The sequence below is a fragment of the Dissoconium aciculare genome (assembly GCF_010015565.1).
Source record: "Dissoconium aciculare CBS 342.82 unplaced genomic scaffold K489scaffold_6, whole genome shotgun sequence".
Classification (NCBI taxonomy): domain Eukaryota; kingdom Fungi; phylum Ascomycota; class Dothideomycetes; order Mycosphaerellales; family Dissoconiaceae; genus Dissoconium; species Dissoconium aciculare.
The window spans coordinates 1,209,178-1,235,962 of NW_022984956.1; the positions used below are offsets into that span (position 1 = coordinate 1,209,178).

General features: G+C 52.0%; 10 protein-coding genes across 10 annotated transcripts; 7 read left to right on the top strand and 3 right to left on the bottom strand.

Annotated features, from left to right (window-relative positions):
- Nucleotides 1–521: 521 nt before the first annotated feature.
- On the bottom strand, nucleotides 522–1,272 carry K489DRAFT_223456 (uncharacterized protein). The gene is made up of 2 exons (XM_033599749.1): nucleotides 1,081–1,272; nucleotides 522–1,012 (listed from the first exon to the last, which is right to left on the bottom strand). Exons 1-2 carry the CDS (start codon nucleotides 1,162–1,164, stop codon nucleotides 617–619), a joined length of 480 nt encoding a protein of 159 aa, XP_033460062.1. The 5' UTR covers nucleotides 1,165–1,272; the 3' UTR covers nucleotides 522–616.
- A 513-nt stretch (nucleotides 1,273–1,785) lies between these two features.
- On the top strand, nucleotides 1,786–2,569 carry K489DRAFT_410109 (uncharacterized protein; the record flags this gene model as incomplete). The annotated part of the gene is made up of 2 exons (XM_033607668.1): nucleotides 1,786–1,924; nucleotides 1,980–2,569. 2 exons carry the CDS (start codon nucleotides 1,786–1,788, stop codon nucleotides 2,567–2,569), a joined length of 729 nt encoding a protein of 242 aa, XP_033460063.1.
- Nucleotides 2,570–3,158: 589 nt separating this feature from the next.
- On the bottom strand, nucleotides 3,159–3,644 carry K489DRAFT_338758 (uncharacterized protein; the record flags this gene model as incomplete). The annotated part of the gene is made up of 1 exon (XM_033602232.1): nucleotides 3,159–3,644. A coding segment is annotated over one exon (486 nt), but the record flags the coding sequence as incomplete, so codon positions are not given.
- A 694-nt stretch (nucleotides 3,645–4,338) lies between these two features.
- Nucleotides 4,339–6,537, top strand: K489DRAFT_380423 (NOL1/NOP2/sun family putative RNA met). Its single transcript, XM_033604873.1, has one exon. It carries the CDS (start codon nucleotides 4,374–4,376, stop codon nucleotides 6,369–6,371), a length of 1,998 nt encoding a protein of 665 aa, XP_033460065.1. The 5' UTR covers nucleotides 4,339–4,373; the 3' UTR covers nucleotides 6,372–6,537.
- On the bottom strand, nucleotides 6,458–8,957 carry K489DRAFT_380424 (ABC1-domain-containing protein). The gene has a single exon (XM_033604874.1). It carries the CDS (start codon nucleotides 8,809–8,811, stop codon nucleotides 6,565–6,567), a length of 2,247 nt encoding a protein of 748 aa, XP_033460066.1. The 5' UTR covers nucleotides 8,812–8,957; the 3' UTR covers nucleotides 6,458–6,564.
- Nucleotides 8,958–11,806: 2,849 nt separating this feature from the next.
- Nucleotides 11,807–14,210, top strand: K489DRAFT_338766 (MFS general substrate transporter). Its single transcript, XM_033602233.1, has 9 exons — nucleotides 11,807–12,146; nucleotides 12,206–12,391; nucleotides 12,448–12,581; nucleotides 12,636–12,695; nucleotides 12,748–13,146; nucleotides 13,210–13,314; nucleotides 13,370–13,502; nucleotides 13,562–13,794; nucleotides 13,850–14,210. Exons 1-9 carry the CDS (start codon nucleotides 11,952–11,954, stop codon nucleotides 13,980–13,982), a joined length of 1,578 nt encoding a protein of 525 aa, XP_033460067.1. The 5' UTR covers nucleotides 11,807–11,951; the 3' UTR covers nucleotides 13,983–14,210.
- A 1,792-nt stretch (nucleotides 14,211–16,002) lies between these two features.
- K489DRAFT_380428 (uncharacterized protein) lies at nucleotides 16,003–17,672 on the top strand. The gene has a single exon (XM_033604875.1). The coding sequence runs from the start codon at nucleotides 16,421–16,423 to the stop codon at nucleotides 17,498–17,500; it is 1,080 nt and encodes a 359-aa protein (XP_033460068.1). The 5' UTR covers nucleotides 16,003–16,420; the 3' UTR covers nucleotides 17,501–17,672.
- A 309-nt stretch (nucleotides 17,673–17,981) lies between these two features.
- K489DRAFT_380429 (uncharacterized protein) lies at nucleotides 17,982–20,544 on the top strand. Its single transcript, XM_033604876.1, has 3 exons — nucleotides 17,982–18,391; nucleotides 18,460–18,804; nucleotides 18,861–20,544. Exons 1-3 carry the CDS (start codon nucleotides 18,114–18,116, stop codon nucleotides 20,449–20,451), a joined length of 2,214 nt encoding a protein of 737 aa, XP_033460069.1. The 5' UTR covers nucleotides 17,982–18,113; the 3' UTR covers nucleotides 20,452–20,544.
- Nucleotides 20,545–20,984: 440 nt separating this feature from the next.
- On the top strand, nucleotides 20,985–22,253 carry K489DRAFT_319842 (uncharacterized protein; the record flags this gene model as incomplete). Its single annotated transcript, XM_033601412.1, has 1 exon — nucleotides 20,985–22,253. One exon carries the CDS (start codon nucleotides 20,985–20,987, stop codon nucleotides 22,251–22,253), a length of 1,269 nt encoding a protein of 422 aa, XP_033460070.1.
- A 1,485-nt stretch (nucleotides 22,254–23,738) lies between these two features.
- On the top strand, nucleotides 23,739–26,399 carry K489DRAFT_223631 (cell wall assembly and cell proliferation coordinating protein). The gene is made up of 3 exons (XM_033599750.1): nucleotides 23,739–23,834; nucleotides 24,023–25,515; nucleotides 26,133–26,399. Exons 1-3 carry the CDS (start codon nucleotides 23,824–23,826, stop codon nucleotides 26,261–26,263), a joined length of 1,635 nt encoding a protein of 544 aa, XP_033460071.1. The 5' UTR covers nucleotides 23,739–23,823; the 3' UTR covers nucleotides 26,264–26,399.
- The last annotated feature ends 386 nt before the right edge of the window (nucleotides 26,400–26,785 follow it).

The following is a 26,785-nucleotide window of genomic DNA, read 5'->3' on the forward strand; positions in this document are numbered from 1 at the left end:
TCTTTGGCTGGAAGAGATCAAGTCAAGTTCCGCAGGTGCCCTGCCCAGGTAGATGTTTATGGGAGCGCTAATGCTGTCGATTTGGGCTTGTTCACATATCAGTGACGAAGCTCCTTCGATAGAGCATTTTGTGATCTGCCCACGGAGCTGGTGCACTGAAGGATCCAACAGTACCCAAAGGCGGCTTTCAATGAAGGGTATAAAACACAAATATTGCCATTGAGTACTCTGAATCGCTCAAATATGGTAGAACTTTGCTTCAATCAGCGGCCCGGATGGACAGCAGGGTTGCAGCTACTACGCTGCAGTGTTGTGAATGACGATGGAATGACTCAGTACCTTAATCCTACCTTATCGTCAAGGCCTAACTCATTTCACAGCATGCAACTTGATGAGTCTCAAATCGAACATTGGAATAATGATTAAGTTCATTCAAGTCATCATCTTTCAAATCATGACAAGCTGGCTTTTTGTTTCATACTTCATATCGAATCATATGCGCTCAAATTTGGATGGCACTAAGCCTTTGCAATTCCTGGATCTGGTCCTGGATCTGATTCGTCCTCATATCCTGCTGCTCCTCATGCCCAGAGACTCATATTGCTTCTTCTCTTTGTTACGTGATCAAATCATATTCAATAGGTCGATGCAGCGCGCGACATGTACTCGTCGAAGGACTCTGGCATTTCGGTGCTGGTGCGATTCTTCTTAGTTTTCTGAGCAGGTTTCGTGACTCGACCGGAGATGGTTGCTGGTTGGAATCATGGTTGTCAGCAAAGAAGCGATCATGCAATTTGAGCGTGTCTTTCATACCGTTCGAAGCGACCCCAAACGCCTTGTCAGCTGTCTTGCGGGTGGTCTTGGGAGTGTGAGGGGAGGACTTGAAGTCAGGGTTGTCACCAGCCTTGACGAGCTCCTGCAATCGTTTGGCTTCCTGACGGGGCTTGCGCAAGGCGTTATCGACCGTGTCACGCGAAGCACCGAAGTGCAGTGCGACTTGGCCGATGTCAAGCTTAAACGTTATGGTAGTCAGTCGTCAAGTATCTCGAGATGATTTAAAGACAGCTTGATGCAATTCACCTTCACATTGGTCGCGATGATTGCGGCAACTAAGCGGCGCCAGGGTTCGACAGTGTCCCATTTGACTGTGTTCGTAGCCGGCATGATGACTGATAGTCGAGCTTATGTCTTGAGGATGGTATTGAAGTCTGTCTTGGTTTGTGGAAAGCAGGTGGTGGGAGAGGTGAAGGTGGTGGGCAAGTACAGATGAGAGAGAAAGTCTCATGCGTGACGAGCCAAGAGGAGTGAAAAGGGGAGCCTGCAATGACCTTGAAGGCCTCACTTGTCACCTGCTATTCACGAATGGTGACATGACCCATGATCACATACCAAGACAAGTCCAAGATGGCAAGCAACCTTGGAAATCATGAGTTTTGCGGATTGCCGATGCATGTGAATGGAATGTTGCAAGGATAGGGGCAAGGTTTCTCACATGTCCGCCTTTCACTTGTTTCGTGAACAAAGAGTTGCTGGTTTCAAGCTCCGAAATTGCCTGTCCGATGAAAATGCGCCTTCGCTTGGCCAGTGACAGGCGAACATACCTAGGTAGCAAGTGACTGCTGCCACCATTCGCTGCTATATATTCAATTTCCACTCCCCTCATCGATCATAGCCTAAACTTGTACTTGACTTTTATCAGATCTTTTTGATATCCAGCCAAACACCCTCTCTCACAGTCTCAATTGACTTCTGACAAGCAAGCACGCACCAAAGCTTCAAAGAACGATGGCACCGACGCACGCCGTGTCAATCTCCAAGGGACCTCTCTGGAACGAAAGCCGCTTGGTGCAGCTCCTCCTGCTCCTCCTGTGCGATGCCAAGTACAGCTATGCTGAGCTTTCGGCTCGATGGGCCGAGCGTTATCGTATGGTTTTGTTATGCATTGCTGGAATGGTCGTTCGCTCACCAACTATCTGCAGCGCACGAAGAATTCAAGCCTTCTGCGAGAGCATTTCAGGAGAAGATTAGCAGTCTCAAGAAGGCCGTCAATGCAGCATCTTCAGGCGAAACAACAGCTCGCGTCACCACCGCGCCGTCCACGCCTAAGAAGAGGGCCTCGCCCAACAAGATGTCTAGTGGCGGAAGCTCATCCAAACGCGTGAAGCAATTCGACGCGATGCATCTCAATAGCGACGGCGACGAGACTGACGAAGGAGCATCGCCAAACATCAATGCAAGCATTAAGTCGGAAAGGCGCAAGACACCGAGCCGCCGCAGTAAGAGTGTGGCTCCCAATTACAGCCTGCTGAATCACGAGTCTGATGATTTTGACGAGCGCATCGAGAGCCCTGTCAATCCTACACTGGAGGAACACTCTGAGACTGCTATTGTGCATGCCAACGGCAAAGCCGCATTGCCAATCAAGCTCGACGAGGCCGACATTCTGGCGAGTCGTTCTCACCTTGTGGACAGAGAGTCGACCAAAGCCAGTCACATTAAGACTGATAACTATGGCTACTTCAGCCACGCTAATGATTCTGACGGAAGCAACTTTGATCCTAAGGCTTGAGTTCATGAGGTTTTTGCGGTGTGCGGATGGTCACCACCTGACAAATTCTTTGATTCCGGTGTTGGGAAAGGTCGACATGCAAGGATCAATGTCGCCGACTGCCTGCAGAATTCGACAGCCATGAGCGGGCCGTTGCAAATTTGAATAGTGATGTTATGCAACCCTCAAAAAAGATCAGACTTGTCCGACATTCTTGGTGAAACATTCGCGAAAGTCGATTATCACTTTCAAATCCCGAGTTCGTCAGGATGCCAATGTAGCTAGTCACAAACTCGTAAAGCAAAGATTCTCCGCAGGCTCAACGACCCATATGAACTGTTGTGTTGACTAGTGACCATTCCTCGCCTAGACATTCTTTGTTCTCGACAACTCGCTTGCCCTCTGCGCCAAACATCGAAGTGCGGAGGGCACATGTTGCTAGACGATCGACTGTACAAGCTTGCACTACAGCTTGGGCGAACAACGTTCCAAGGGCATCGCCTGGTGGAAGCACGTTGCCCGGTCGCAGCGCGATTGCCTCGAAACACCTATGACCATCGATGAGCGCCGAGCTGTCTGCCACTTCGAACAGGCCCTTCTCCGCCGCGCCTTTAATCTTCCTCGTGTCATTGGACATCCAGAGTTTCCGGAATTGATCATGCTCAGCACCCCATGCTGAGATGAATACAAACCGAAAAGGGAAACCAGCTTCACCGACCGCCGGTCCAAGTTTCTCCGGATAGCCCTTATATGGCTTCAGTGCAGGCGCGAGATGTTTCGCAAAGGCCTCGGCCGCACAGATGGGATAACTGATGCCGACCGCGCGCGCCTCATCGATATCCTTGAAGGCCTCAGGTTTACCTCCGAGCGCCCAAATGCAAGCCTGCACGCCTTCATCACGCAGGCGATCGAGCAGCACTTCAGGGTACTTCTCAAAATCCTCGTGAAGGAGTTGCGTGACTTTCTTGTGCGAGAATTGTGTGTCGAGTGGTCGTCGGGTGAGAACGTAGATATGGGTGATGAAGGAATGGGCAATGCATTGCGTCAATATTTCGGCGCCGATGAAGCCGGTGGAGCCAGTGAGGATTATCTTCATAGTCCGGTATGATTCCGTCGGGAATGTATGAGATGAAGTAAAGGCAGGCGTAGTGTCTAGAGAATATTCACAGTGGAAACGCTGCCGCAAAGGTGCCTTCCTGACCCACCGCTGGACGAACTCGTTCTGGTGTGGTCATACGACACAAGATCGAGGGACTGACAAAGAGAGGCAAAGTGGCATCAATTACCTATGTACGCGCCCGGTGACGATGATAAAAAACTGAGAGGCCCACAGAACGAGAGCTCGATCCTGTGGGCCCGGGGATTACGTATCTCGAGACGCGATTCCCACCAACCTGCCGAGACGCAATTGTCCGAATATTGGTCCCGACTTCTCGCCGAGGGGCCTCACCATAGTATTAGTTTCGGAGCTCAATCCGATAGTACAGCCAGCGAAATTTCGAACACTGTTTTCTAAAAGATGGCGAGAAGTCGGCATCAAAGTCGATGGGACATCCTCTCCGAGAAAGATAGCTAAAAGTGGTGGACAATGTAGGCAAGCCTTTGCACGATGCAGTACCTACCTAAGTGATAAAGATCGGTCATAAGCGGCGTGGACCCCGGCCACCTGCGGCTTTCCCGCGTTGATAAGGCGCTAACGCCAATCAGTAGGCTTGAGCATTCAGAAATTTTGGAAATGCTCAAGGCGAAGAACTTTGGAAGCAGTGAAGTTTTATAATACTCCACTGAGTACTAGATCGGCACACCAATTTTTGTCAAATCGATCATGGCGCACACAAAGAAAGGGCCGTCACGTCGCATGCAAAAGCAGGGACCTCCACAATCACTGGATGAGATTCTCGGCGCAAAAAAGCGAAAATCCGCAGCTCCTACCAATGGTGCGATCAAAAAGCAAAAGACCGCCGATAAGGATGCTCCCAAGAAGAAGACTGCAGCGCAAAGCAATGGCGCCAAAAAGGTGCGCGGCGAGCACGAGCAGGCACCTGTCGTCAAACCCAAAGCCACAAAGGTATTGAAAAAGACAGCGAAGCCGGCAGCGCTGGATGTCTTAGCAGACAGCGACGAAGAAGATCTGGAGCTTGACGATGACGAGATCAATCTCGAAGAGGATGGCCTGAACGGACTCGATATGGACAGCGATGCGGACGACTTTGACTTAGCTCCTTCCGGGTCCGACGACGAGATCTTGGATGATTCAGATGCGGAGGTGCGGAGAGAGAAGATGTGGTCGGAGGATGAAGATTCGGATGCTGAGGAAAGGTTGACGGCAGCCAATATCGAGGGGTTGTCACGGAAGTTGAATGAGCAGCGTGCACGGGAAGCGGCGGAGGCGGAAGCAGAGTTAGCGGAAGACGCTTTGCAGACCAACATTGCTGCGGAGCTCCCAGATGACGAGGACGAGACGAACGGTGGTCTACTGGCGCCGGACTTACAACTTCTCCGATCAAGAATCACGGAAACAGTGCGAGTGTTGAGCAGCTTCAAGGATCTTGCCGATCCTGCAAAGAGCCGAGCAGATTATACACAGAGTCTGCTGAAAGACGTCTGCGCATACTATGGATACTCGCCATTCTTGGCCGAGAAGCTCTACTCTCTCTTTCCGCCTCAGGAAGCGCTGGCATTTTTCGATGCCAACGAGACACCCAGGCCTATGGTCATTCGCACAAACACCCTACGAACCCATCGAAGAGATCTCGCGCACGCTCTCATCAACCGCGGTGTGACCCTGGAGCCGGTTGGAAAATGGTCAAAAGTCGGGTTGCAAATTTTCGAATCACAAGTTCCGCTCGGTGCAACGCCCGAGTACCTCGCTGGCCACTATATTCTTCAAGCCGCCTCATCTTTCCTCCCTGTCATGGCACTGGCACCTCAAGAGCACGAACGCGTCCTCGACATGGCCGCTGCGCCCGGTGGTAAGAGCACCCACATGGCTGCACTGATGCGCAACACAGGCTGCATCTTCTCCAACGATGCTAGCAAGGAGCGTTCAAAAGGTCTCATTGGTAACATCCATCGTCTTGGTGTCAAGAACACTATTGTCTGCAACTACTCAGCTCTCGAATTCCCCAAAGTCATGGGCGGCTTCGACCGAGTCCTCCTTGATGCGCCGTGTTCCGGCACCGGTGTCATTGCGAAAGACGCGAGTGTCAAGACCAACAAGACCGAGGCCGATTTCCTCCGGTTGCCTCACCTGCAGAAACAGTTGCTCCTCGCCGCCATCGATTCTGTCGACCACACCAGCAAGACTGGGGGCTATATCGTCTACAGTACCTGTTCCGTGACCGTCGAGGAGAACGAACAAGTCGTCCAATACGCGCTCAACAAGCGGCCCAACGTCAAACTCGTCTCGACCGGCCTCATCTTTGGCAAAGAGGGGTTCACCAAATACCAAAGCAAGCGCTTCCACCCGAGCCTGAAGCTGACGAGGAGATATTACCCGCACATGTTCAACGTCGATGGCTTTTATGTCGCCAAGTTCAAGAAAACGGATGTGACGCCCGCCGCACTCGTCGGAAACCCCGGTGCCCGTGTCGGTGACCAGGCGAATGGCGCGGCTGAGGACGAGGATGAGGATGCCACCATCACCAGCGAGGGTGGGGACCAGGATGAAGATGATGTGGAAGCACCGGCGTTTGAGACCTTTGACGATGACGAGGATGAGAAGCTCATCGAGCGCAGCTTGAGGAGAAACTTGCGGAGGAAGGGTATCGATCCCAAGGCTACGAAGTCGGCGGCTGTAAAGAGTTATTCCAAGTCGAAATAGAGGGATGATTTCAGATGTACGTAATTGGAAAAAATGTGTCATATGAGCGATGTCATCTCACGGAGTATCTTCTGTATGCAATCGCCACAGTCAAGTGACCATGAGAGAATCGACTAATACTGTTACACTGCTAAGAGGTATAAAGGATCCATGATTTACTGGTATACTTTTGTTACAACATGAAGAAAATGATCTATGATTTGACACTTTTCTCCCTCCCCTCCCAAACCTTCACCGCTGTGGCGAACATCTCTCTAGCCTCGACCTTACTCCTCAACCGGGCACAGAGCAAAAATGCACCGCTCAACTTCCGATGTAGCGAATACGTCTCCTCCGGAGGCGGCGCCATTCTCTCCCTTAGCATTAACCCGATATTCGCGCGCACGCGGTCCGTGATGGTTTGATCCTCGAAGTCGTAAACCTCGGGCGCGTTCTGCACAAACGGCTCCGCTAGTGTCAGGATGGAATCGACGTGGGCTCGGAGCATCTCCTTGCTCTCCGCGCCGGTGAGATAGCCAAGGTCGATGGAGTATTTCACACACGCGTCGCGGTCGCCCCTGGAGGCGGCGATCAGGAGTGCGACGTAGGGCTCGACGAATTCCTTGGGGAAGTCGCGGCTGGCGCCGAAGTCGAGCAGTTCGAGATTCTGCGTCGAGCGGTTGTAGAGGAAATTGGTCCAGTTGGGATCGGTCTGCATGAATTGCCATTCCATCAGTTCTCGGAGGCAGAGGCGGAGGATGTTGGAGCCGATCCAGTTCCGTTCGTCTTGCGAGAGGTCTGCAATTTTGGTGACGCCGGTGCCGTGCATAAATTCAGCTGTGAGGACGTCAGGTCCTGAAGCTTCGGTGTATACGGTTGGGACAGCGAAGATGTCGGATTCGTCTGCCAGCAACTCGGTCTTGAAGCGGATGCAGGCCTTGGCTTCGCGCTCGTAGTCGCATTCCCAGCCAAGTTCTGTTCGCGCGTTCGCAATGGTCTTGTCGAGGAAGAGACCTCGAGGTAGGAGCTGACTGGCAGTGAGCAGGAGGGAGAGGTTGTTGAGATCGGAATCTATGCTGTTTCGCACTCCCGGATACTGAATCTTCACAGCCACCGCTTTACCGTTAGATTTGAGGGTAGCTTTATGCACCTGTCCGATAGATGCGGCGGCAAATGGCCGATCAGCAAACTCCGAGAAGAGATCCCGCCAATGTGGGCCTAAATTTCGTATGAGGACTTTGTCGCGTTGAGAGGCAGGCATATAGTCGGCACTGTCCTGCACTCGCTGAAGTACAGTGTTGATTGTAGCAGGCAGGACTTTCGAATCCTGGAAGCTAATCATCTGACCCAGCTTTAGGGCGGCACCACGCATCCGACTCAATTTCGCGACCAAGCGATTCATGTTGCCCTCACTGAGCATGAGACTGCCCTCACCAGTACCGCCAGCAATTCGCCGAATTCCTTCGCCCATTGCCCCGAATGCCATGCTCGTGGCTAGTCCTCCGTACTGCCATAAACGACCGAAACGGGATGAAGGTACTCTTGACTCGCGCATTTTATACGGAGTGTCCTTCTTTTGCGACTCGACCTCTTCAGCAAGGGACGATGCTAGAGCAGCTGTGTCTGTGTCGTCCTGCTGTTGTCTCAGTTCATCCTGTGCCGGCTGTGATGTCTTCGACTCCACAGGAGCAGCTTCTCGCTCCTTCTGCCATCGCTTTGACGCCTCGACCATTTCTGGGAGCGGTTTGGAAGGCAGTTTTCCACGCGAGCCGTAAGGATTGCTTAGTCCGAGCCGTCCTCGACCCGCTATTCTTGATACTCCAATGGAAGATAGCACATCTGCGCTGCTATCTGCATCCGATGCTCGAGAAGGCCCAGCAGCTTCGAGCTTGTCGCCTGGGTCCGGAAAGACATCTTGATTTATACCCAGGCTCGCCTGTTCTGCCGGAGTTTGGGTCGATCCTGCGGCATGCGTCGGAATCTGCTCAAACGGTAACGATGACGATTGTCCTTTTACATTTCCAGATCTTTGATTAAATGTATCCTGTCCCAGACCCGACCCATGTATAGTCTGTGTATCAACAGCGGCCGTGGGGAACTCTTCTCCACGTAGTGTAGCTTTCGGTACAGGGCCATCGTAATAGACCTGCGAGCTATGTGACTGTGCATCCCTAGTATCAGGTGGTGCCGATGTGCGTGATGCGAACGCAGCATTCGTATCGTTCGGATGTGGTCTGTCCTCGCGCCATTGGGGCCCAGTCTCATTAAGCCTTTTCCCGAGTTCGACTGCTGCGCCGACAGTCACTGTGACCTTATCCGTCTGATTTTTGACTGCTCTGGCGAGGCTCGAGGTCTTGGTGAAAACATCTAATTGTTGGCGGCGAAGTACGATATGTTGTCTAGCTATCGAAGCGCCCGCTCCGAAAAGCCTGGCTGCATCGAGCAGCCTTCTGCCAGCCATATGCAGCGAATGGTGTCGACCAGATATCTAGCATTCTAGCATTTTGCGACCAGGGAAACAATTCATTGCATCACTTGAAGCGGGTGGGAAGTTTGTGTGAAGGCTATGTGATCATGTATGCAAACACAATGCCCTTCAGATTTGCTAGGCTTTGCTTGTTGGTGCGTCATTGAAGTTCGAGCAACAGAGCACTTCCCAAAGGAGGTGCTTGCCGCGGGCTTGGAGTGAGCTTCTCTCAAGCTCTTCGAACTCGGACTGTATCATCAAAGCGCTGGACGGGCCCACTTTCGCTATGAACCTTGGAAGGACCGGAGCTTTCTACTGTGGATCGTCGACCAGTGTGGTACCTGTCAGATCCGACTACTGAACGCAAAGATTCGACTGCAGAACTTAGCTCGGAATTGAACGAGTCCGCCTTGTCAATTGTGCTTCTGGGAGAGTGCGCAAGAGGAACAACGGCATTGAGCTGTGCCTGCGTCTGTCTATGCGTAGTCACCATGTGCATGCAAGGTGTAGGTGGACGACATCTTGGATGACCCAGGATCTCGACCGAGGTGCTTGAACGCTGGGGACCAGCATGTGAGAGTGATGATTGTTATCATGCAGCAGACAAAAAAACTTCCGATTCGGTCAACCTCATGCCACTGGTACAGTACACATTCCACGTGCGTCGTCGTCAGACGTTTGGGTCAGACATCGGAGCAAAACCAAAACGAAAGCGAACATATTGTATGTGTATCACCATATATAGTATGACAGTCCTGTACTGTACATATGTATTTACGGTACAGGTGATGCCTGTTCGGTAGCCGTTTCGCTGCACGTTGCATTATTCTCGAACACAGAGAAGCAGCTCGGCGATCATCATTATTGCCGCTAATGACACGGCCGCTCATTCAGTTTCTCGGTTTCTGCCGGGATGTCGTCGATGTGTACAACCACGTCAACGGCCCGTGACAACCGATAGTGACGTTGAGTCGTTGCGAGTGCTAGATGGCCTTGTAGGTATTTAGGTATGCTTGTGAACGTGGTCGAATTTACAACATGTCTCATGGCTGTGAGCGGTCGCCTTCGAAAACAGGTCACCATAGAGCGGCTGGGTTTGAGAGACTCATCACTCACTCAGATGAAGTGAAAAAGAAAAATGCGTAATCGCCGTAACGATGAATGCTTTGGGCGACAGCCGATGACAGAGAGCTCACACCAAAACGGCGGGCTTCCCCATTCACCATTGCGAAAGAGGGCATCGTGGGCATCCAGGCGCACAGCAAGCCCTGAACATGTTTAGTGTCCGCGTCGATCCCACCACCTCCTCTTTCTCCATCTCACCACACAGTCGAAGTCTGCCCGCCTGTGCCGTCACTGCCAGATATTCTTGGGCTCACGCAGTATATCGGTCAACCTTGTCGCCTTGGCAAACTCGTGATTTTGAACTGATGGCAGGCATCATGGATAGAGGATACTACAAACCGGGCCTTGGCGAGAGATCCACTCATCAGGCACGCTGCAGAGGCCACAGCAGGACTATAGTGACCTTTGGTGGAAGGATGGCGCACACGGGCAACGACATGCGGGATCGAGGCTTGATCACACCACAGTAAAACCCTTTCGGGGCGTCTCACCACTGCAATGTATTGGATGCAGTTTGTACGTACAGAGACCCAATTCGTGTCTGTGAAGATATCTAGTGAGGGTGCATGTGTGTCCGTGAAGATTGCGGCAGTCCACACAGGTCAATTCTGCGAGATGGATGTCGGGCGTATAGGGCTTGTGTCTGGCCTAGATCCACACATCCTGGTCGGGGTGCCCTGCAGAGATTGAAATGTCCTGTCCGGAGCAATCCGCCACTTGCGGCGGGGGCCCATCATGAACACGGCCCGCGAAAGCATATATGAGAAGCATTTCGTACAGACCGATTCCCATTACTGCTTGATTGATCCTACAGTAGAACGATATCTTCCAGGCACCGTGGAAATCTTCCCTCCTTCAACGCAGGCAAGTATGGCCAAGGATGGCTGTCGGGGTGGAGTTTTGACCTTAGGATTTTAGACTCGTGTCAGATCTTGTAATAGAAGACACTGTCTATTATTATTACTATTATTATGAACAAGCGGATAACTGCAAGCAAATGAGCAGTGTGGAGAGGCCCAAGACAATCCTCGACGATAACGCTTGCGGACGAAAATGTGTTCATCGACTCGCTCGAACCTTGATTAGTGACGGTCGTGACAGTGAGGACAGGACAACGTAGTCATGATAGTACTGTATGTAATTGGTGGAGTGATGCTCTCAGTTGTACCCGCTGCATGGGTGGAAACTGTCTGTCTGCCAAGTTCCAATTGACGAGAGCCGAGGGAACACAGCGGTTGCGACAACCTCCATCCGTTCAATCGGTGGTGCTTTATTTGTGCTCCGCAAACTTTTCCCGTCCCAAGGCCGGGGAAGGTCACGCTACTGTCGATCAGCAACGCTTACCCCAACGTCTACCTCATCTCTCCCTAACCGCCTTAGGCAAGATTCTCCTCGGAGCACAATGCCTCCCGCACGCCTCGCCAATTTCACTCGCAAGCCTCTAATCAATTCGGTCTATAGTCTATTCCATAGTAGCAACGATGAACCTGCTGCCCGTTGCACCGAATAATGTGGACCTCCTATCGATGCCGGACATGCCGGTGAATTGCTGTCTGTCGAACAAGGTCGTGTCGCTTGGTGAGTGTCTGCAGTGCCAGAGGGGAAACAGACAAACGAGTGTGTGTGCGCGAGGTCTTGATCCTCTCCGCTTCGGCATGCAGGCTTCTCGGACAAGGATGCGACGCCGTTCAACTGGCGGGGTGCAGGCGGGACAAGGGTGATCTTTCTCCAGGTGGTGTGTATGCACACATTGTAGACTGAACGCATGTGTCTTGTCCTGTACCACACAGGACAGGTACAGTACTGTACCTTGTACAACCAGGACATGATCTGTATGCCCACGAGTCACGCTGCCCTGTCGATAGCCAGCCGCACTTCCACGAGTGGCGATGGTCCAAGCATGGCTGTTTTATTAAACTAGACTAAGGCCCTCATCTCGGACCTCCAGCACGTCTCCTCACAGCACGTCTCTCTTTCTTGATTCTTGCGACAGCTTCGACTACGCAACAATGGCACCAAACAAGGAAGAAATCACCATTGTCGAGACTGCCACCACCTCGAGTGGTGAGCAACACGAGGAGAAGATCGTTATCAAGCGCGCCGATGATGCCTTCCAATTCGCCGCCGATGCTGAGGAAATCTCATGGACACCGGCCGAGGAAAGGAGGGTCGTGCGCAAGATTGACGTCGTGATTCTGCCTCTCGTGAGTGCAAAGCCAATGACGACTTGAGTCAAACACATCTGACGATCCCTGTGTAATAGCTCTTCATCGGTGCGGCGTTGGGATACGCTGATGCTCAGGCTTTTGGTTTTGCTGCGATTTTTGGCATGATTCAGGACTTGAAGCTCTATCACATCCCCGTGATCAATGGCGTTGCAAGAGTAGACCTCCTCGATACGGAGAGATACTCTCTCGCAGCAGCTATGCCGCAACTCGGCTCCCTCGTCGTGAGTCGAATCCTCAACCCCAATAAATCTTGGTTTCTAACCTTGGGCTTTAACAGCTCCCCATGATCGCTCTATACCTGGCACAATACGTCTCATACGGCAAGCTGCTTGGCATCATGGGTGTATACACGGGTCTTCTCGCCACATTGACTGTCGTCTGCCGTGGTTACGAGGATGTTCTTGCCCTTCGGTCAGTCGCACTCGTGAATCGGGATCGATCAAATGGCATCTAACGATCTTGTAGATTTTTCTACGGTCTCACTTCTGTCATCGGAGCATTGGCGGTCATCGTAACCCCCATGTGGTAAGTCAGCGAATCTCCGACGATCATGTCGGGATACTGAATGATCGTATAGGTGGAAGACCGACGAACAGCCACTGCGCGTAGGCACATACATTGCCGGCTCCGCTCTAGGAAACTTGATCGGACAGGCAGTCGACTTGGGTGCCATCAGCATCCAGGGAGGCGTCTACGCAGGACACGAGTGGAAATGGATTTTCGTCATCCTTGGAGTGATCGCCATGGCATATGGAGTCGTTGCTACCATCGCCTTCCCATCCGCTCCGATGCGAGCCTGGTTTTTAAACGCTCGAGAGAAGCAGATTGCCGTCCGCCGCTTGGCCAAGAATAACACTGGCATCCAAACTCGTTCTTTCAAATGGAAGCAAGTTGTTGAGGGCGTGTTGGACCCTCAGGTCTGGCTCTTGGGGATTTACTCGTTCGCTTTTTCCTTCAACAACAACGCATTGGGGTCGTGAGTAATATGTGCGGCCGACGACGATTCTGGTAGCTGTCGATTTCTAATCTTCGTTTGCAGATTTGGTGCTTTCCTGGTCTCTTCATTTGGTGTGTCGCCTACAGAAGCCATCAAATTGTCTATGCCCATCTCAGCCATTGCTGTGGTCTGCATGGTTTCCTCTGGGTAAGATCGCAGGTTCTCACAGCACGAACGCGAACAAGCCGCTGACACTTCAAAGTATCCTGGGCACGTTGTTCCCGCGCCACCGCATTCTTATCGCCATGGCATACATCGCGCCCAGTATCATCGGCAATGTGATTTTGTGGAAGGTCAAGACCAGCTTCGGCTCCCTGCTAGGAGGTCTATACATCGTAAGTCGCGACGCCTACTGTATTGTATCGCAGAATCATCACTCACATGAACATCTCAGGCCGCCACTTTCTATGGAGCATTGATCCAAGGCTTTTCTTTGATCGCTGCCAACACAGCTGGACACACAAAGAAAACTGTCATCAACGGAATCATTGTTATCATTTCCAACCTTGGCGGATTTGCCGGTCCATTCGCATACAAGGCCAAAGAAGCTCCACAGAATTACCCCACCGGACAGATATCTGCCATTGTCCTGCTCGTAGCATCTCTGGTCTCATTCACCCTGCTCAAGTAAGCGATCTTGCTTCGTGAACCATTGTCAAAGCGATTACTGACCCCAATTTAGCTTCTACTACCGCTACCAGAATCGCCGCAAGATTACACAGCGGGAGCAGAACCCCGAGCTCGTGAACGACCCAAATCTCGCGTTCTTGGACTTGACCGACAAGCAGAACCCTGCTTTCATTTACTCTACGTAGAGTTCGTTCACGATCCTGTGTTCATTCCGTATTTTGCGAATAAGATATCCACGAAACACGTTTCCTATTTTCACGTACCAGATTCTCTCGAGCCACGAATCTGCTCATTCTCGATCCTAAAGTTACTGCGGCTCCAAGCCCACGTGCTACCTCATTGAACTTCGATACATGTCAAGGTCGCATGGCGGTCTTCCATCCGTCCGAAAATTCCAAAGCTCCCTCAGGGACACTTCTCAATCAGCCTCATGGCGCGCTCGCTTGTCGCCAAATGGTACATCATCCTCTGCCGTCTTCTGACGGGACACATCAGCCACAAGTCGGCCAAAGATACTCATGAAAGGCATATTAGTACGGCACACTTGCTCCGGCTGTCCGCGCGCAACTGGGTGTCCCGAGTCGTTGCGTCTTCAGCCTCTTGATTGAAGATTGCTCGCTACTTGGAGAACTAGAACCAGCATCGGTTTGCCACGCGCGTGATTCTGTACATTACAAGTTCCCAGCCAAGTGGTTGCCAACAGTGGTGGTCATGCGCGCAATCCTGTTTCCAACAATTCCACATGATGGGGAGCTATTCGATGGCTTCTACGTTGCATTATACCTAGTCGCGGTGTCGAATAGATCAAGCCAAAACTACACAAGTGGATGTGCTGACGGTGGCACCTCCCGCATCCCTTGCAAAGCAATGTTCATAAGACGGGGAGGAGAGGAACCCCGCACAAGCCACAAAAATCCTGGAGGCTTGCTGGGGAATTCCGCCTGGATAATTCTCGCAGAGCTTTCCGATAGACATGATTTCGCAAATTAAAACAAGACCCATGGGGACCACGATACTGATAAACCTGCCTTGTTCTCGGTGACCATGCCTATCGCCATATACAACCTCTACATGCACATGGCAAAAGCACGTTATCAGCAAAGCTTGCAGACTAGCTCTCACGGAGACATGCGTCCATGTGAGCAGATGTGCAGATCGTGCTTTACCTTCGCCAGCCCAAAGTACTAGTGAACGCCTCCCATTATGCACGCCGGCCACCAGGGAAACGCCCATGTTGCTCAATTCGTGACCTCCAAGAAATGGCAAGCTTTCTTGCTCGGATGCTGCTGACGGACAATCTATCGTGGCGTTGAAATTGATTGCACTATTGTCGAACGGCAGCGGAGCTTGTGCTATGCAGCCACAACCCCGAAATGCGCCATGCATTGGATGTACGCTGTGGTCACATCGCAAGTTCGCAAGTGGCTTTTCCAACATGTGATGGGTTTGGAGGACCAATGGCCATTGAGTCTAGGGATTCATGGCATGAGAGCGCCGTTTCGATGAAGCGGTATGGTACCGTATCGTGCAGTCGTCGCACTTGAGGCGGTCGAGAAGATTTTGTCGCAATGAGTCCAAATTCAGCCAGTCCACTGTTTGTGGAAGTGTTTGTCGCGAGTCGTCCCGATGTTGCTGATCGGACGGTTAGCATGCGGTTTGACTTAATCGGAGATGGTGTCCATCATGGCTGAAAAGCGATCGCGCTCATCAGCAGATGGCAACAGTTCTGTGAAATAGCTCGTTCAAACCCGATCAGGCTCCGAATCTCAGCAAAGCTACATGTATTGTATCGGATTGACTAGATCGAGACGCTTGCGCCAGAATACCGAATGCCGAACCATCGAGACAGATAGTGCCCACTATTGTATATAGCAAGCTTTATCCATGACCTGAGCGGCGAGATTACGCAGCTGCCTTCACTACAATGCCGCATTCAACTCGCACAGATCTTTCGCATTGTGTGTGGAGGCTGAACGCATCGCCTTGTGACTGATTACGGGAAGCTGTTCTTCGCCATGGTATGGGTACGGAGAACGAAGTCCATTGGGTGGAAGAGCGCGCGTCGCAAACATTGCGACTTGGCTGCGATTGATCTCATCGTCGACATTGAAACAGCGACAAAATCTAACATGGGAAGTGCATAGCAATACCGCGTGCTCGGAGCGCTTTCTGGAGACGACATATGTGAGCCTTCGCGAAACGAAACGTAATCTGGAGTTGCCATATTCGCAATGGATAATTGGAAAATCAATGATGATGATGACAAGTCGGCGGCTGGTCCCGCCGCTGCCAAATTTCTGTCACGGAGGTGCCCCCGCATTGGTCCTCGGCATGTTCGTTATCACAAGCTCGGGGGGACAATTGCGTCGACATGCGTTCACGCAAATAGGCCAGGGGGTTTGGTCCGAGTTGCGCTGCTTCGTTGATCCACTCTGTTCAGGCAACAATATTCTGGACAGACGAAAAGCTTATCGATCTCGCCGCTGATCGTTGAATTCCTTGATGTCCTCACATCCTTGGCTATACATACGCACAGCAAGCGAACTACACGATCCGATATTCCTTTTCTTGAGGACCACAGCATTACACACGTCGATAACCACAACACTTCTTACACGCAATCATGACTGAGCTCAAGGGCGGCAAATTTCAGCCCGCCGCTGACCCAAGTATCAACAAAGGTCAAGCCCTTTCCAGACCTGCATCGGACGCTTCACATACTGGCACGCTTCGGGACGATCTGCCCCCAGCTTATGATGACCTCCAACCTGGCGGAAACCCCAGCGGTCCGTCATTTGGAGGTCCCGCTGTCGTTCAAGCAGCAAACTCCTCTCCCGCGACGCAAGCAGACCCATCTGCACGGCAAAAACTACACCCGAGCGAGGTTGGCCCTACAACAGACCAGCCATTCCACTTTCCTACCAATGCCGTACCCGCCTACAATGCGCTCGACCCGGTACGCCGGCCATTGGCAATCCCGCAATTGCAGCCCAAAGAGACTTCTCCCTTCCTCGAGGCGTATCCAGTCTGCCTTCTCAGTTTTGGAATCCCCGAAGAGAGCTGGCTTTCATTTGTAGATACCCTGTCCGCTTTCCTCAACGCCGCTGTCGGCACCCAGGCCGTCCAGCATGCTGTTGACTTAGCGTATACTCTTGGTGAAGCTCACAAAGATTGGGCTTTGAGCCAGAAAGACGCCGCCATGGATCTTGGCCGGAAGGCCCAACGCGGAGACCTCATTGGCGTCATCGGAGGCACCCTCGGCCTGACATTAGGCACTGCAGGGCATATTGTCGACTCGGTCCTCAAATTTCCAGGACGTCTAGTGAAGCGACCACAGAGCCCACGGGACCGGGCTGATGCCTATGTCGCTACCGCTAACAAGGACTGGCTCAATGCTCGGGGTCTACATGCTCGCATTGTGGACACGGAGCAATTGGCGGAAGTGGCTGATGCGACACTCGATGACTTTGTCAAGAGTGCGCGAAAGGCAAAATCGGTCGGCGAGCAGTTCTCCGGCCTTTCAACGTGGATCGCGGAAATGCACATCGGCGAGGCGAAGGACATCCGTGCTAAGGGAGACAAGGCGAAGCTGCCGATGGCAGCAGCACCCGCGCTTGATATCACCAAGAAGACCCTGTGGTTGACCATGCTGAAGCTCGACGAGGAGGAGATGGCAATGGCTCAGCAGGGGGTGCCCTTGTGAGGAATCTACCATGAAAGGGTATGATGGGGATCGTTTGCTAGGAGCGCATGAATCGCACGAACGACGATGCTCAAATTTTGATCCGAGTCCGATACATAATGATATAATTCATTTTTGAACGAAATCCATTCTCAATATGGCCTCACAATTGAGCGAGACCTACGCAGACATGCGATCCATCGTTCGACCACTTGAGTTCTAATTTCCATTGAGATCCCTACTGGAGGAAACTATCGTGTGAACTTTGTTGCGCCCTTCATTATATCGTTCATCATTTTTGAGAGCACACAAAATTGTTGTGACCAAACTTGATCAAGCAACCTGGGAAGTCTTCGAGTCTGTATGTTCGGACTGAAGGAACTCTTTCCGCCGCCAGGGCTGGAACAAGTCTGGTGCGAAGGCGGGATGACTCATCAACCGCACTAGCAAGATCGTGTTCTGAGAGTCAGCCCCGTTTATCCATTTCCATATTGAACATGTGACCTGGCAGCATTTAGAACGTCGCGTGTTCTGCTCTCTCGTTCGTTACCTGTCTCGTTCTTGAGTGGTACCATGCGTGGCGTCATGCGTAGAAATTTCATGTTATGCGAAACAAAGCAGTTCGCGCGACGAAATGAGTGCCAACGACCTTCCCACGGTGCGCCCTGCGGAACCGACAGATGAGGAGTCTTCGCCACGGAAGCGACCTCGACAGGAATCCATGAGCACGGTCAACGGCACAAGTGATGTACACGTCTCGCGCAAAGGAAAGTCGTGTTCCCAATGTCGGAAATTGAAGGTCAAATGCGACCTGGGCGAAAAGGGCCGGACGGTATGCACGCGCTGCACTCGCCTCAAGGTTCAATGCCTGAGCGAAAGAAAAACCTGGATGAGCGCAGACCGCAGTGACAGGTATGTTTACACAAAGATCTCGCATGCCGTGTGCAACCTTTGACCAAAAAAATCTTTTCCACCATCAGGCCGTCAGATACGGAACTTGTCCTGGTCAAGCTCGAACGAGCGATGCGAGATGTCCTGGAGAAGCTCAATCTTCCGGAACTGGAACTTTATGCACAGTCCGCAATCGTGGACAATTTCACATCACCAGCAGTTGCAAGGCCAAAGTCACCCGAACCGACTCCGAACGGGGCCGATATATCTCCAGGTCCGATGAGCAGTCTAATCGACGTCACTCGTATATCTGGACTGCGGACTCAGCTACGTTCAGTCAAGCAGCGCCGCCGAGGTGGCTACAAAAGAATGAACTTCGACTTGGTCTCGAAAGAGAAAATTACTTTGGCGGAAGCCGAAGAGATGCTGGCGGTGTAAGTATTCAACCCCGGGTCGATTTAATTTTCCTTTCTGACCATGTTCCTGGCAGATTTCATTCTCGACTCTCGCATCACCTTTCGTCAGCCAGAGTGAAACCAGATGCAAGCTTAGACGACATCCGAAAATCGTCAACAGTGCTTTTCACGTCAATCATGATGGTTAGCGCGCTGCATATTCCCGGCAAGGAGCAACTACATAAAGACTGCCATGAACACTTTCTGGCTCTAGTGTCATCTGCCATTTTCGACCATTTACATTCTCTGGACGATATACGAGGACTCTGTATTGCAGCTTTTTGGCAACCGGACCTCACCTGGAAACTTTCTGGTGTCGCCATCCGCATGGCTACGGAGCTAAATCTGCACCATGCATTCCATGAAGCTTTCCACACGCCAGATCTATCGGAAGAGACACGCAATGAATGTGTAGAGAAGGCCCGAATCTGGTATTTCCTTTATCTACTTGATCACACATCAAGTATAGCATATGGCCGTCCGCCTGTGATGGCAGAGCTTCGACCCATCAAAGATTACGAGACGCTTCTGCGTTCAGCTGAAAGCACACCGGCCGACCGGGAGCTACTGGCGGTGGTGTCCGGGTGCGCTATCGTGAGTCGAGCATTCGAGTTGTTCGGTCTTGAACCGAAGCGCTCTATGGTCGGCGATGACGCGCATGTCTTGAACCACCTCCGATTCGTGGAAGACCTCGATACGTGGAAAGATAAATGGGTCAGGTTGCCTGAAAAGGATCCAGCCGTCAAGCACGATCTTACTCGTGGGGTGGAGCTGCATTACTATTTCAGTCAACTCGTGTTGAATGCGCTCGTGATCCGAGGGCGAGAGCTAGATTCGCTACAGAGTCTTCCAAGCGGACTACGTCCTTTTGCATTGAGGGCAATAAAAGCGGCGCACTCAATCCTGGAGCACTTTACTGACGAGCCAAGCTATCGAGATGCTCTCGTCGGAATGCCGCTCTATCTCCATTCGATGATTGCGTTCGCGGTGGTATTCCTCATGCGACTATCAATTCGATGGCATACCATTGGCATTTCAATATCTCCGTCAGAAAGGACCTTTCCTTTAATCGAAGGAATTATCAAACTTCTTCGAGGATGCAAAGCAGGTGCTGCCCATATGGTATTCAGCATGGCAAACGGGTTCGAACGCATGTTGAACAATCGCAAACAACTCGACGGCAGCGAAACACCGTATATGCGCGCTCAAAATGCTGCGACATCAGGACCTTCTGCTCGACCAAACGAGTCGCTCTCGCAGATCCCCCCTGCAGCAGACGTAAAATCGCATCAACGGCAAATGTACCTCATGCAAGCGCATGCCCAGGCACAAGCACAAGCGTCGAACAGCCGCCCCCAGGACTATAGTCCTCACGAAACTACCAACGGCAACTTTCCGCCACCACAACATGTCTATGGAAACGCCAATGGTGCCGAATATCCTATCAGCAACCTCTCGGATTTCTCGTACGGGCTCTGGGACGATCAGGACAAAGCCCTGTGGAGTCTGGGGTTGGGTTACGATTTGTTGGCGCCGAATGATCAGGGTTTGCAGGATTCGGATTTCCCTTCTTATGCTTCTTCTTCTGCTCGGCCATATGGGTCCGGAAACGACATTGTCATGTAAGAATAAAATTGATTTTTGGGTCACGCGGCGGAAGTCTCGGCTGTTTCATTCGAGAGAGAAATGCCATGTATACTACATCGAGCATGGGTTGGGAAGTTTATTGGAGATATGCAATGGAATTTCATGATCAATGCGCAGTCAGTTACTGTTAGGCTTTCCGGTGCGACTCTGGTCATTCTTATGTTTACCTAGGTATTGGCGCACTGCCTGATCTGCTCCGCCACCAGAGCAGAAATGATTCTGTTCCACACGGGTAGCCGACTGCCACGTCAGGACCTCCATGATGATCCATGTAAAGTATAAATCAATTCCGTGATTGTTTTCACCGCACAGGTGGAGGTTTGCTGTCATTAGGGTTAGCATTTGCCCTCTATTGAAGGGTTCCGCCGATCCTCCTTTATTGCAGACGAGTCAAAACGTGTTTCCAATCGCACAAGATGTTGCGAGACAAGTTCGAGCATGCCAGCTCGATCGCTGCTCCGAGATTTAAATTTTGAGATATTTGTGCTTTCGCCATTGTCATGGCACGCTGGATGGGCGCACGACGAGGCCAGCTCTCCTCTCACTCCGCAGCGCTGATCGCATTCGTGGTCGTCTTCCTCCTTACGGCTTTGCATCTCCGACCATTCTCGAGACGTGATCCCTCATCTTTATTCTTCGATCCAGTCAGCGCCTTTGAGCCATCGTACTCGGCGCTCCGGACACAGCAAGCCATAGATTATGTGGACGCGGTATCTGCAAATCCGCAAAAGTATGCGCGGCCTGTGAGCAGAAATCCCGAATTGGCCATTGGCATTGGAACGGTCCAAAGGGAAGAAGTACAATATGTCAAAGCTGCTGTGGGATCGCTGCTTCACGGCCTCACCAAAGAGGAACGGAACCAATTCCATCTCTCCTTCTTCATCGCCCACACCGACCCGAACCTCCATTCCGCATTTAATGAGTCATGGTTTCATACACTCGCGGATCGCATCATAAAATATACTGATGCCCCGGCAGAGGTTCTTGATCGCGCTTTCTTCTACGAGCAGAACGACCCATATCATCAGGTCAAGCCGCTACTCGATTACGCGAAACTGCTCCAGGACGGCTACGACTTGGGCGCGCCGTATGTTTTAGTTCTCGAGGACGATGTTCTCGCAATGGACGGTTGGTTGCATCGAAGTCTTACGGCGCTCAGACAACTTTCCCTTCGGCCTAAGGATAAAGCTTCGACTCTCTACATTCGATTGTTCTACAACGAGCGGATTCAAGGCTGGAACTCGGAGAATTGGGCGTCGTATTTGTTCCGGTCTGTTCTCGTTGCAGTCGGGACTGTGATTGTGATGCTTGTTCTACGGCACTCGTCGAATCCCTACTTGGCTCGTTTCCTCTCAGGTCCGACGATGCTCGTAGTCCTGTTTGTCATCCTGCCCTCTTGCATAGGGTTTTATTTCGCCTCTGGACGTCTGACGGTCGCGCCTTTACCTCTCGGACTGCAACATATGGAGAAATACGGATGTTGCTCCCAAGCTTTGATTTTCCCACGCGAAGCCATTCCGGGTCTGATCAAATTTTATCAGGACTCCCAACAAGGTTTTGTCGACAGTTTGATCGAGTCTTATGCCGACGAGACGGGATTACAGCGCCTGGCTCTTGTCCCGAGCGTGTTCCAACATATCGGAGGAAGCAGCTCGAAGGGAGGGAACAAGAAGCCATTGACGAGATGGGGAAGAACCTCGCCGCAGAATATCTGGAACTTTGGATTTGAATTGCTGGATCCGAGCAAATTGAAGAAGGAGCATGAGAGGCAAGCGGAGTAAATCACAGCATCTCAACGATCCTGTATCGGCCAAGATGTGGCGCACACTAGAGCGCAGCAGACGACGAGCGGCTATCATTTGGCGGAGAATATGATGTCGCATGTTGTCGTCTACAACGCATTCTGTCACCGAGATATCATCCTATACATGTATATGAACAGATTTTTGATGATTACAGGACGTATTCCAAGCTGAACGGGCTGTTAGGCCGGGGCAGTCGCGCGGGCGGGCGGGCTGAATCTTAAGCGCGTGGTTTGAAGGGCGGGTAGTCGCGGCAAGGACAAGTCTCGGCGGGTGGCGGCGGAATGGAATGGAATGCAGGGCCAAGGTCTGTCTCGAGAGCTTAAATTCGGTGCGCCTTTTGGTGGTTTGTTTATTTTCGTGCAAAGGGAATGCCTTTGTTGTCAGCAACACCACAGCTGAACAAGAACCTTTTTGCCCCCGCGTGTGATGCAAATCGTCTTGCGAAGTGTTCGTGTTGCACGCGCACGATGCGGATGCTCCGTCGAAAAAGAGTTCGAGACCATCTGTCATCACCGTTTGATTGTCGCCCCGAACGGTAACGTGTCGTCCACGCAGCACGCTCTCGAACGAAGGAGACCGATGCGAATCAACTCCGCACATGCACATACACGAACCGTACTTCCCATGCGGTCGGTGGCCGTGCATGGCGTGGACGGATGGATGCATGCATTCATATCGTTAGGACAGGCCATTTGAATACATGTTGAATTTGCCTCATGGGAACGAGAATGATAGACACAGCGATGACATGCGCGATACGAGATGCAGCATACGATGGAGTTATCGTCATGATCGGCGCAGTAATGTCACTACCTAAGGTATTCTTATCACATCGTTCCATACTATGCTTGAGTATGAACGCCTCCTTTACTTATGGCGATGATCCCATATGACCATGATCGTGATCAATCTCGATTATATCCGTGAAGGGTGGTTGTCACAGTACATCCATCATTGCCATACTATAAAATAATGCCTCCTACAAACTAGGTATACCTGCGGTGAGTGATGAGAAGGGAGGGCGTCGAGTGGCTGCGTCTTGCACGTTTCGCCCCGGAGCGAGGTGCATCCCGTGTGACGTCTTGGCTTTTTCGCGCCTCCCCTGGGCCCAACAATGTGTAGGGGAACTGTTTATTGTTGTGTATCGCTTTCCTCACTACTGCAGACACTCCACACCAACCATCTATGTAACCTAGTATCCATCATCCTGGCCTGGCATTTACAATACATCCTCTCCCTCTCTTCACACTCTCCTTATCCTTTGCGCAATATATTGTCGCTGCACACACACAAACACACAGAGATACAGTACATCTTGCACAATCACCTCGCCGTCAAACGCTGTTCCAACGAGTATTTTCGGCCACAAAAATAGAATTGGTGGCATTTCACCCCCGGTAATCCAGCGGCAACCGCCCGGGGAAGTGGGCATCGTGGTCCCTTGTTTGGTCCCCAAAAAGTTGACCGACCGATTTGGCCCATTCTTCTCCTTATTGCTCCTTCTTCACCACTGTCGCTACCGCTCGCAACCAGGTCATCACAACCCATGGCACCGTCGTAAGTCCACCTGTCCGATTGATTTACATCGCTCCTGCCATGGCGCATATCGCGATGATCCCTCCTGAACCCAACCCGCACATTTCTCCATCCTTCAGATTTATCCTACTCTTCCGCCGACGACCACTGCGCTGAAGACGTCGGCGCCGCGCAAGACGAGTGCTAATGGCGTCTCTATCACCACCCAGTATTGCCTCGACATGGCGCTCCTTTTGGCATGAGTTGACCTCCAATGATCGTCATGCCGGTCCAGAGGCGGCCTATCGTGGCCATCAACATCAACCACTGCCACGTTCACGGAGCACACCACTCACTTCTTCTGCTGCTACTGGCGTCTTCGACTCTCGCACCGATCTCGATCATGACCTCGAGGCCGGCAATGGAGGCTTCGTCACTCACAGCGGGAGCGGCACTACCACACCCACCTATCGCACGAGCATGCAACGACAGCACTCCGGCGGAGACAAACTCGAAAGCCTCACAACCGGCGAGATCCAAATGCAGAGCTTCAGCGATGGTCTTCCGCCGCCACCACCCGTGAGCCACTCGTGGAAGAGAATCGATCGGTGGATGGAGGACAATTACGAGGAGCTCTTCGAAAACATAGGCCCGGGCGCCACAATCAACGACGTGAACGAGCTCGAACACGAGCTTGATTGTACATTGCCACAGGATGTTCGCGAATCATTACAATTACATGACGGCCAGGAACGTGGTGGTATGCCCACGGGTGTGATCTTTGGCTGCATGTTGCTGGATTGTGAGGAGATCACTCAGGAATGGCAAAATTGGCGGACAGTCAATGAAGCCTACTTCAGCAACGAGTCACGACCATTTCCCGCTCCACAGCCACCGCTCAAGGCATTCGCCGGCTCTTCATCATCTGCCGCTGCTGCTCCTCAGCCTCCCGCAGGCAACTCATCTCAATGGCGCGCCGAACTGCTCGACAAGCAAGACTCTCAGCCGCCCAATGCCATTCACAAAGCATACGCGCATCCCGCCTGGATCCCATTGGCTCGTGACTGGGGAGGAAACAACATCGCTGTCGACCTCGCTCCTGGTCCAGCTGGCAAATGGGGCCAGATCATCCTCATGGGCCGAGATTACGACTGCAAGTATGTTGTAGCACGTTCATGGGCTGCCTTCCTAGCGACTTTGGCCGACGACCTATCGACGGATAAGTGGTGGATCGAAGAGGATTCGAAAGAGCTGAAATTGCGAGAATTCAAGCAGCCGGGCGTCGAGCCGGCTTATATTGACATTCTGCGCTGGAGAACGGATCAGAAATACGGACGTCGTGCTCCTCGCCGCCGCCCGCTTCGCGTCAACAGCAATGTCACGTCACCTACTTCTGTCGGCGGAGCCGCGAATGGCTTCTCACCATACGCCTCGCCTGTGGACAATGACCGTGGTCGCTCTCCTCATCGCTACTCGACTGGCTCGAACAACGGCAAAGCTCCTGCGACGTCAAGTCCGCGCGCTCACATTGGAAGCCCACTTGCACGCGTGACGGAAGAATCATCTGCGACAACACCTTCACGCTCTGATGACAGCCACAAGCTGGTTGGAGGTCTGGACAGCCCTCGAGGCTCGATCTCATCAGCTTCTGGCATCAACTCCAATGCTCTAGCTCGAGCGTCGGAAAAGTTGATCTCACTGAACAGCGAGCATCACAACAACAGCATCACATCACCAGACGCCGGCTCCACAACTTCACCCCACGACAGCCTTCCGAAATTCCCGCGCAGTCGTCTCGGCAGCAGCGTACTTTCCAGCGACGACGACCACCTCGATGACGACGATGACGACGAACTCCATGGATCCCTACGCAAAGGTGCTCCCGAGGAGCGCCAACCACTGAGTCCGTCCCGGGATATGCGGGAGGATCAGCTATCACAACAGCTGGACGCCGTCATCGCTGCGAGCAGCACCAGCGGCCGCGCGAACGAGGAAGCAAAAAGGCTCTCGGAAGTGAACGGGCTCAAAGAGGTGCAGATCTGAGCATGTGAAACGATAAATCAATGACAATGCAAGCGAGATAATGATGGGGAAAAGATTTGGGGGGGTTTGTCGTCATTGTTGTCGTTGTACGAACATGACTTCAAGCAGAGACTCCACAGATTGCACGGTCAGCTATCTCTGATCACATTGTATGACTGCAAAGCGATTCCTGTACGCGATGAATATGTCTTTCCATCGCCGGCGTTCCATCGGGCTGCGGTTTTTCATGAAATGTTTGCACCGCGGTTCCAGCTCTGTTTCTTTTTCTTTCCTTCTATTCCTTTATCCTGTCCTTTTTCAAGCTTCTTCTTTACCATTCTTGCAGTCGGAGATTTCGGGAAATGGTTGTGGTCAAGGTTTTCTACTTTTGGCGTTTTCACGGTCGATTGTTTATGCTCGAATCCCATGTCTGCACCGACTTCATTTGAGTGGCGTTGTCTTTCAACCCTTTCTTCCAATTGTCGTTTGACCTTGAAATCCTCGTTTGTCACGCCAATTTATATACTCGGCGACTATCCCTAATTCTTACGACAGGGCATTGATAATGAAAAATCCAGCGACAGCCGGCGACGCAGGCGGGAAACAAAACACTGGTCTTCCAGCCTGGTATGGCCTAGCCCCAGCCAGACGATGCTCCCGTGTTGATTTCCAACAGGCCCGCAAACCGTCCGCGGGTCACAGAGGGTTAGGGTTAGAGTTATGGGCTGTGAAGATCGGGGTCAGGGTTTGGGTTATCTTGAGGTCAACGGGTCTTCGTCGTGCCAATCAACCACAGGTGGACATCTCACGAGATGTCTCCTGAGATGGGACGTGAAGGCTTGGAGTACTCCGTGCATTCAGATGAAAATTAGAACCGCCTTGTTTTGAGTGCGAGAAGAACGTTCATTGCGATTGAGCAGCGATACGAACCGAAACAACAAACCCAGGGACAACCTCATCACCTGGCAGAC

Excerpts from the sequence above, each read along its gene's own strand:
- K489DRAFT_223456 (XM_033599749.1), bottom strand. The coding sequence starts at position 1,164 with ATGCCGGCTACGAACACAGTCAAATGGGACACTGTCGAACCCTGGCGC. Across the intron at positions 1,013-1,080 it reads TCATCGCGACCAATGTGAAG|CTTGACATCGGCCAAGTCGC; the intron begins GTGAATTGCATC and ends ATAACGTTTAAG.
- K489DRAFT_380423 (XM_033604873.1), top strand. The coding sequence starts at position 4,374 with ATGGCGCACACAAAGAAAGGGCCGTCACGTCGCATGCAAAAGCAGGGA.
- K489DRAFT_380424 (XM_033604874.1), bottom strand. The coding sequence starts at position 8,811 with ATGGCTGGCAGAAGGCTGCTCGATGCAGCCAGGCTTTTCGGAGCGGGC.
- K489DRAFT_338766 (XM_033602233.1), top strand. The coding sequence starts at position 11,952 with ATGGCACCAAACAAGGAAGAAATCACCATTGTCGAGACTGCCACCACC. Across the intron at positions 12,392-12,447 it reads CGCAACTCGGCTCCCTCGTC|CTCCCCATGATCGCTCTATA; the intron begins GTGAGTCGAATC and ends GGGCTTTAACAG. Across the intron at positions 13,147-13,209 it reads AACAACAACGCATTGGGGTC|ATTTGGTGCTTTCCTGGTCT; the intron begins GTGAGTAATATG and ends CTTCGTTTGCAG.
- K489DRAFT_380428 (XM_033604875.1), top strand. The coding sequence starts at position 16,421 with ATGACTGAGCTCAAGGGCGGCAAATTTCAGCCCGCCGCTGACCCAAGT.
- K489DRAFT_380429 (XM_033604876.1), top strand. The coding sequence starts at position 18,114 with ATGAGTGCCAACGACCTTCCCACGGTGCGCCCTGCGGAACCGACAGAT. Across the intron at positions 18,392-18,459 it reads AGCGCAGACCGCAGTGACAG|GCCGTCAGATACGGAACTTG; the intron begins GTATGTTTACAC and ends TTCCACCATCAG. Across the intron at positions 18,805-18,860 it reads GCCGAAGAGATGCTGGCGGT|ATTTCATTCTCGACTCTCGC; the intron begins GTAAGTATTCAA and ends TGTTCCTGGCAG.
- K489DRAFT_223631 (XM_033599750.1), top strand. Across the intron at positions 25,516-26,132 it reads CAGCGAGCATCACAACAACA|TCAAGCTTCTTCTTTACCAT; the intron begins GCATCACATCAC and ends TCCTGTCCTTTT.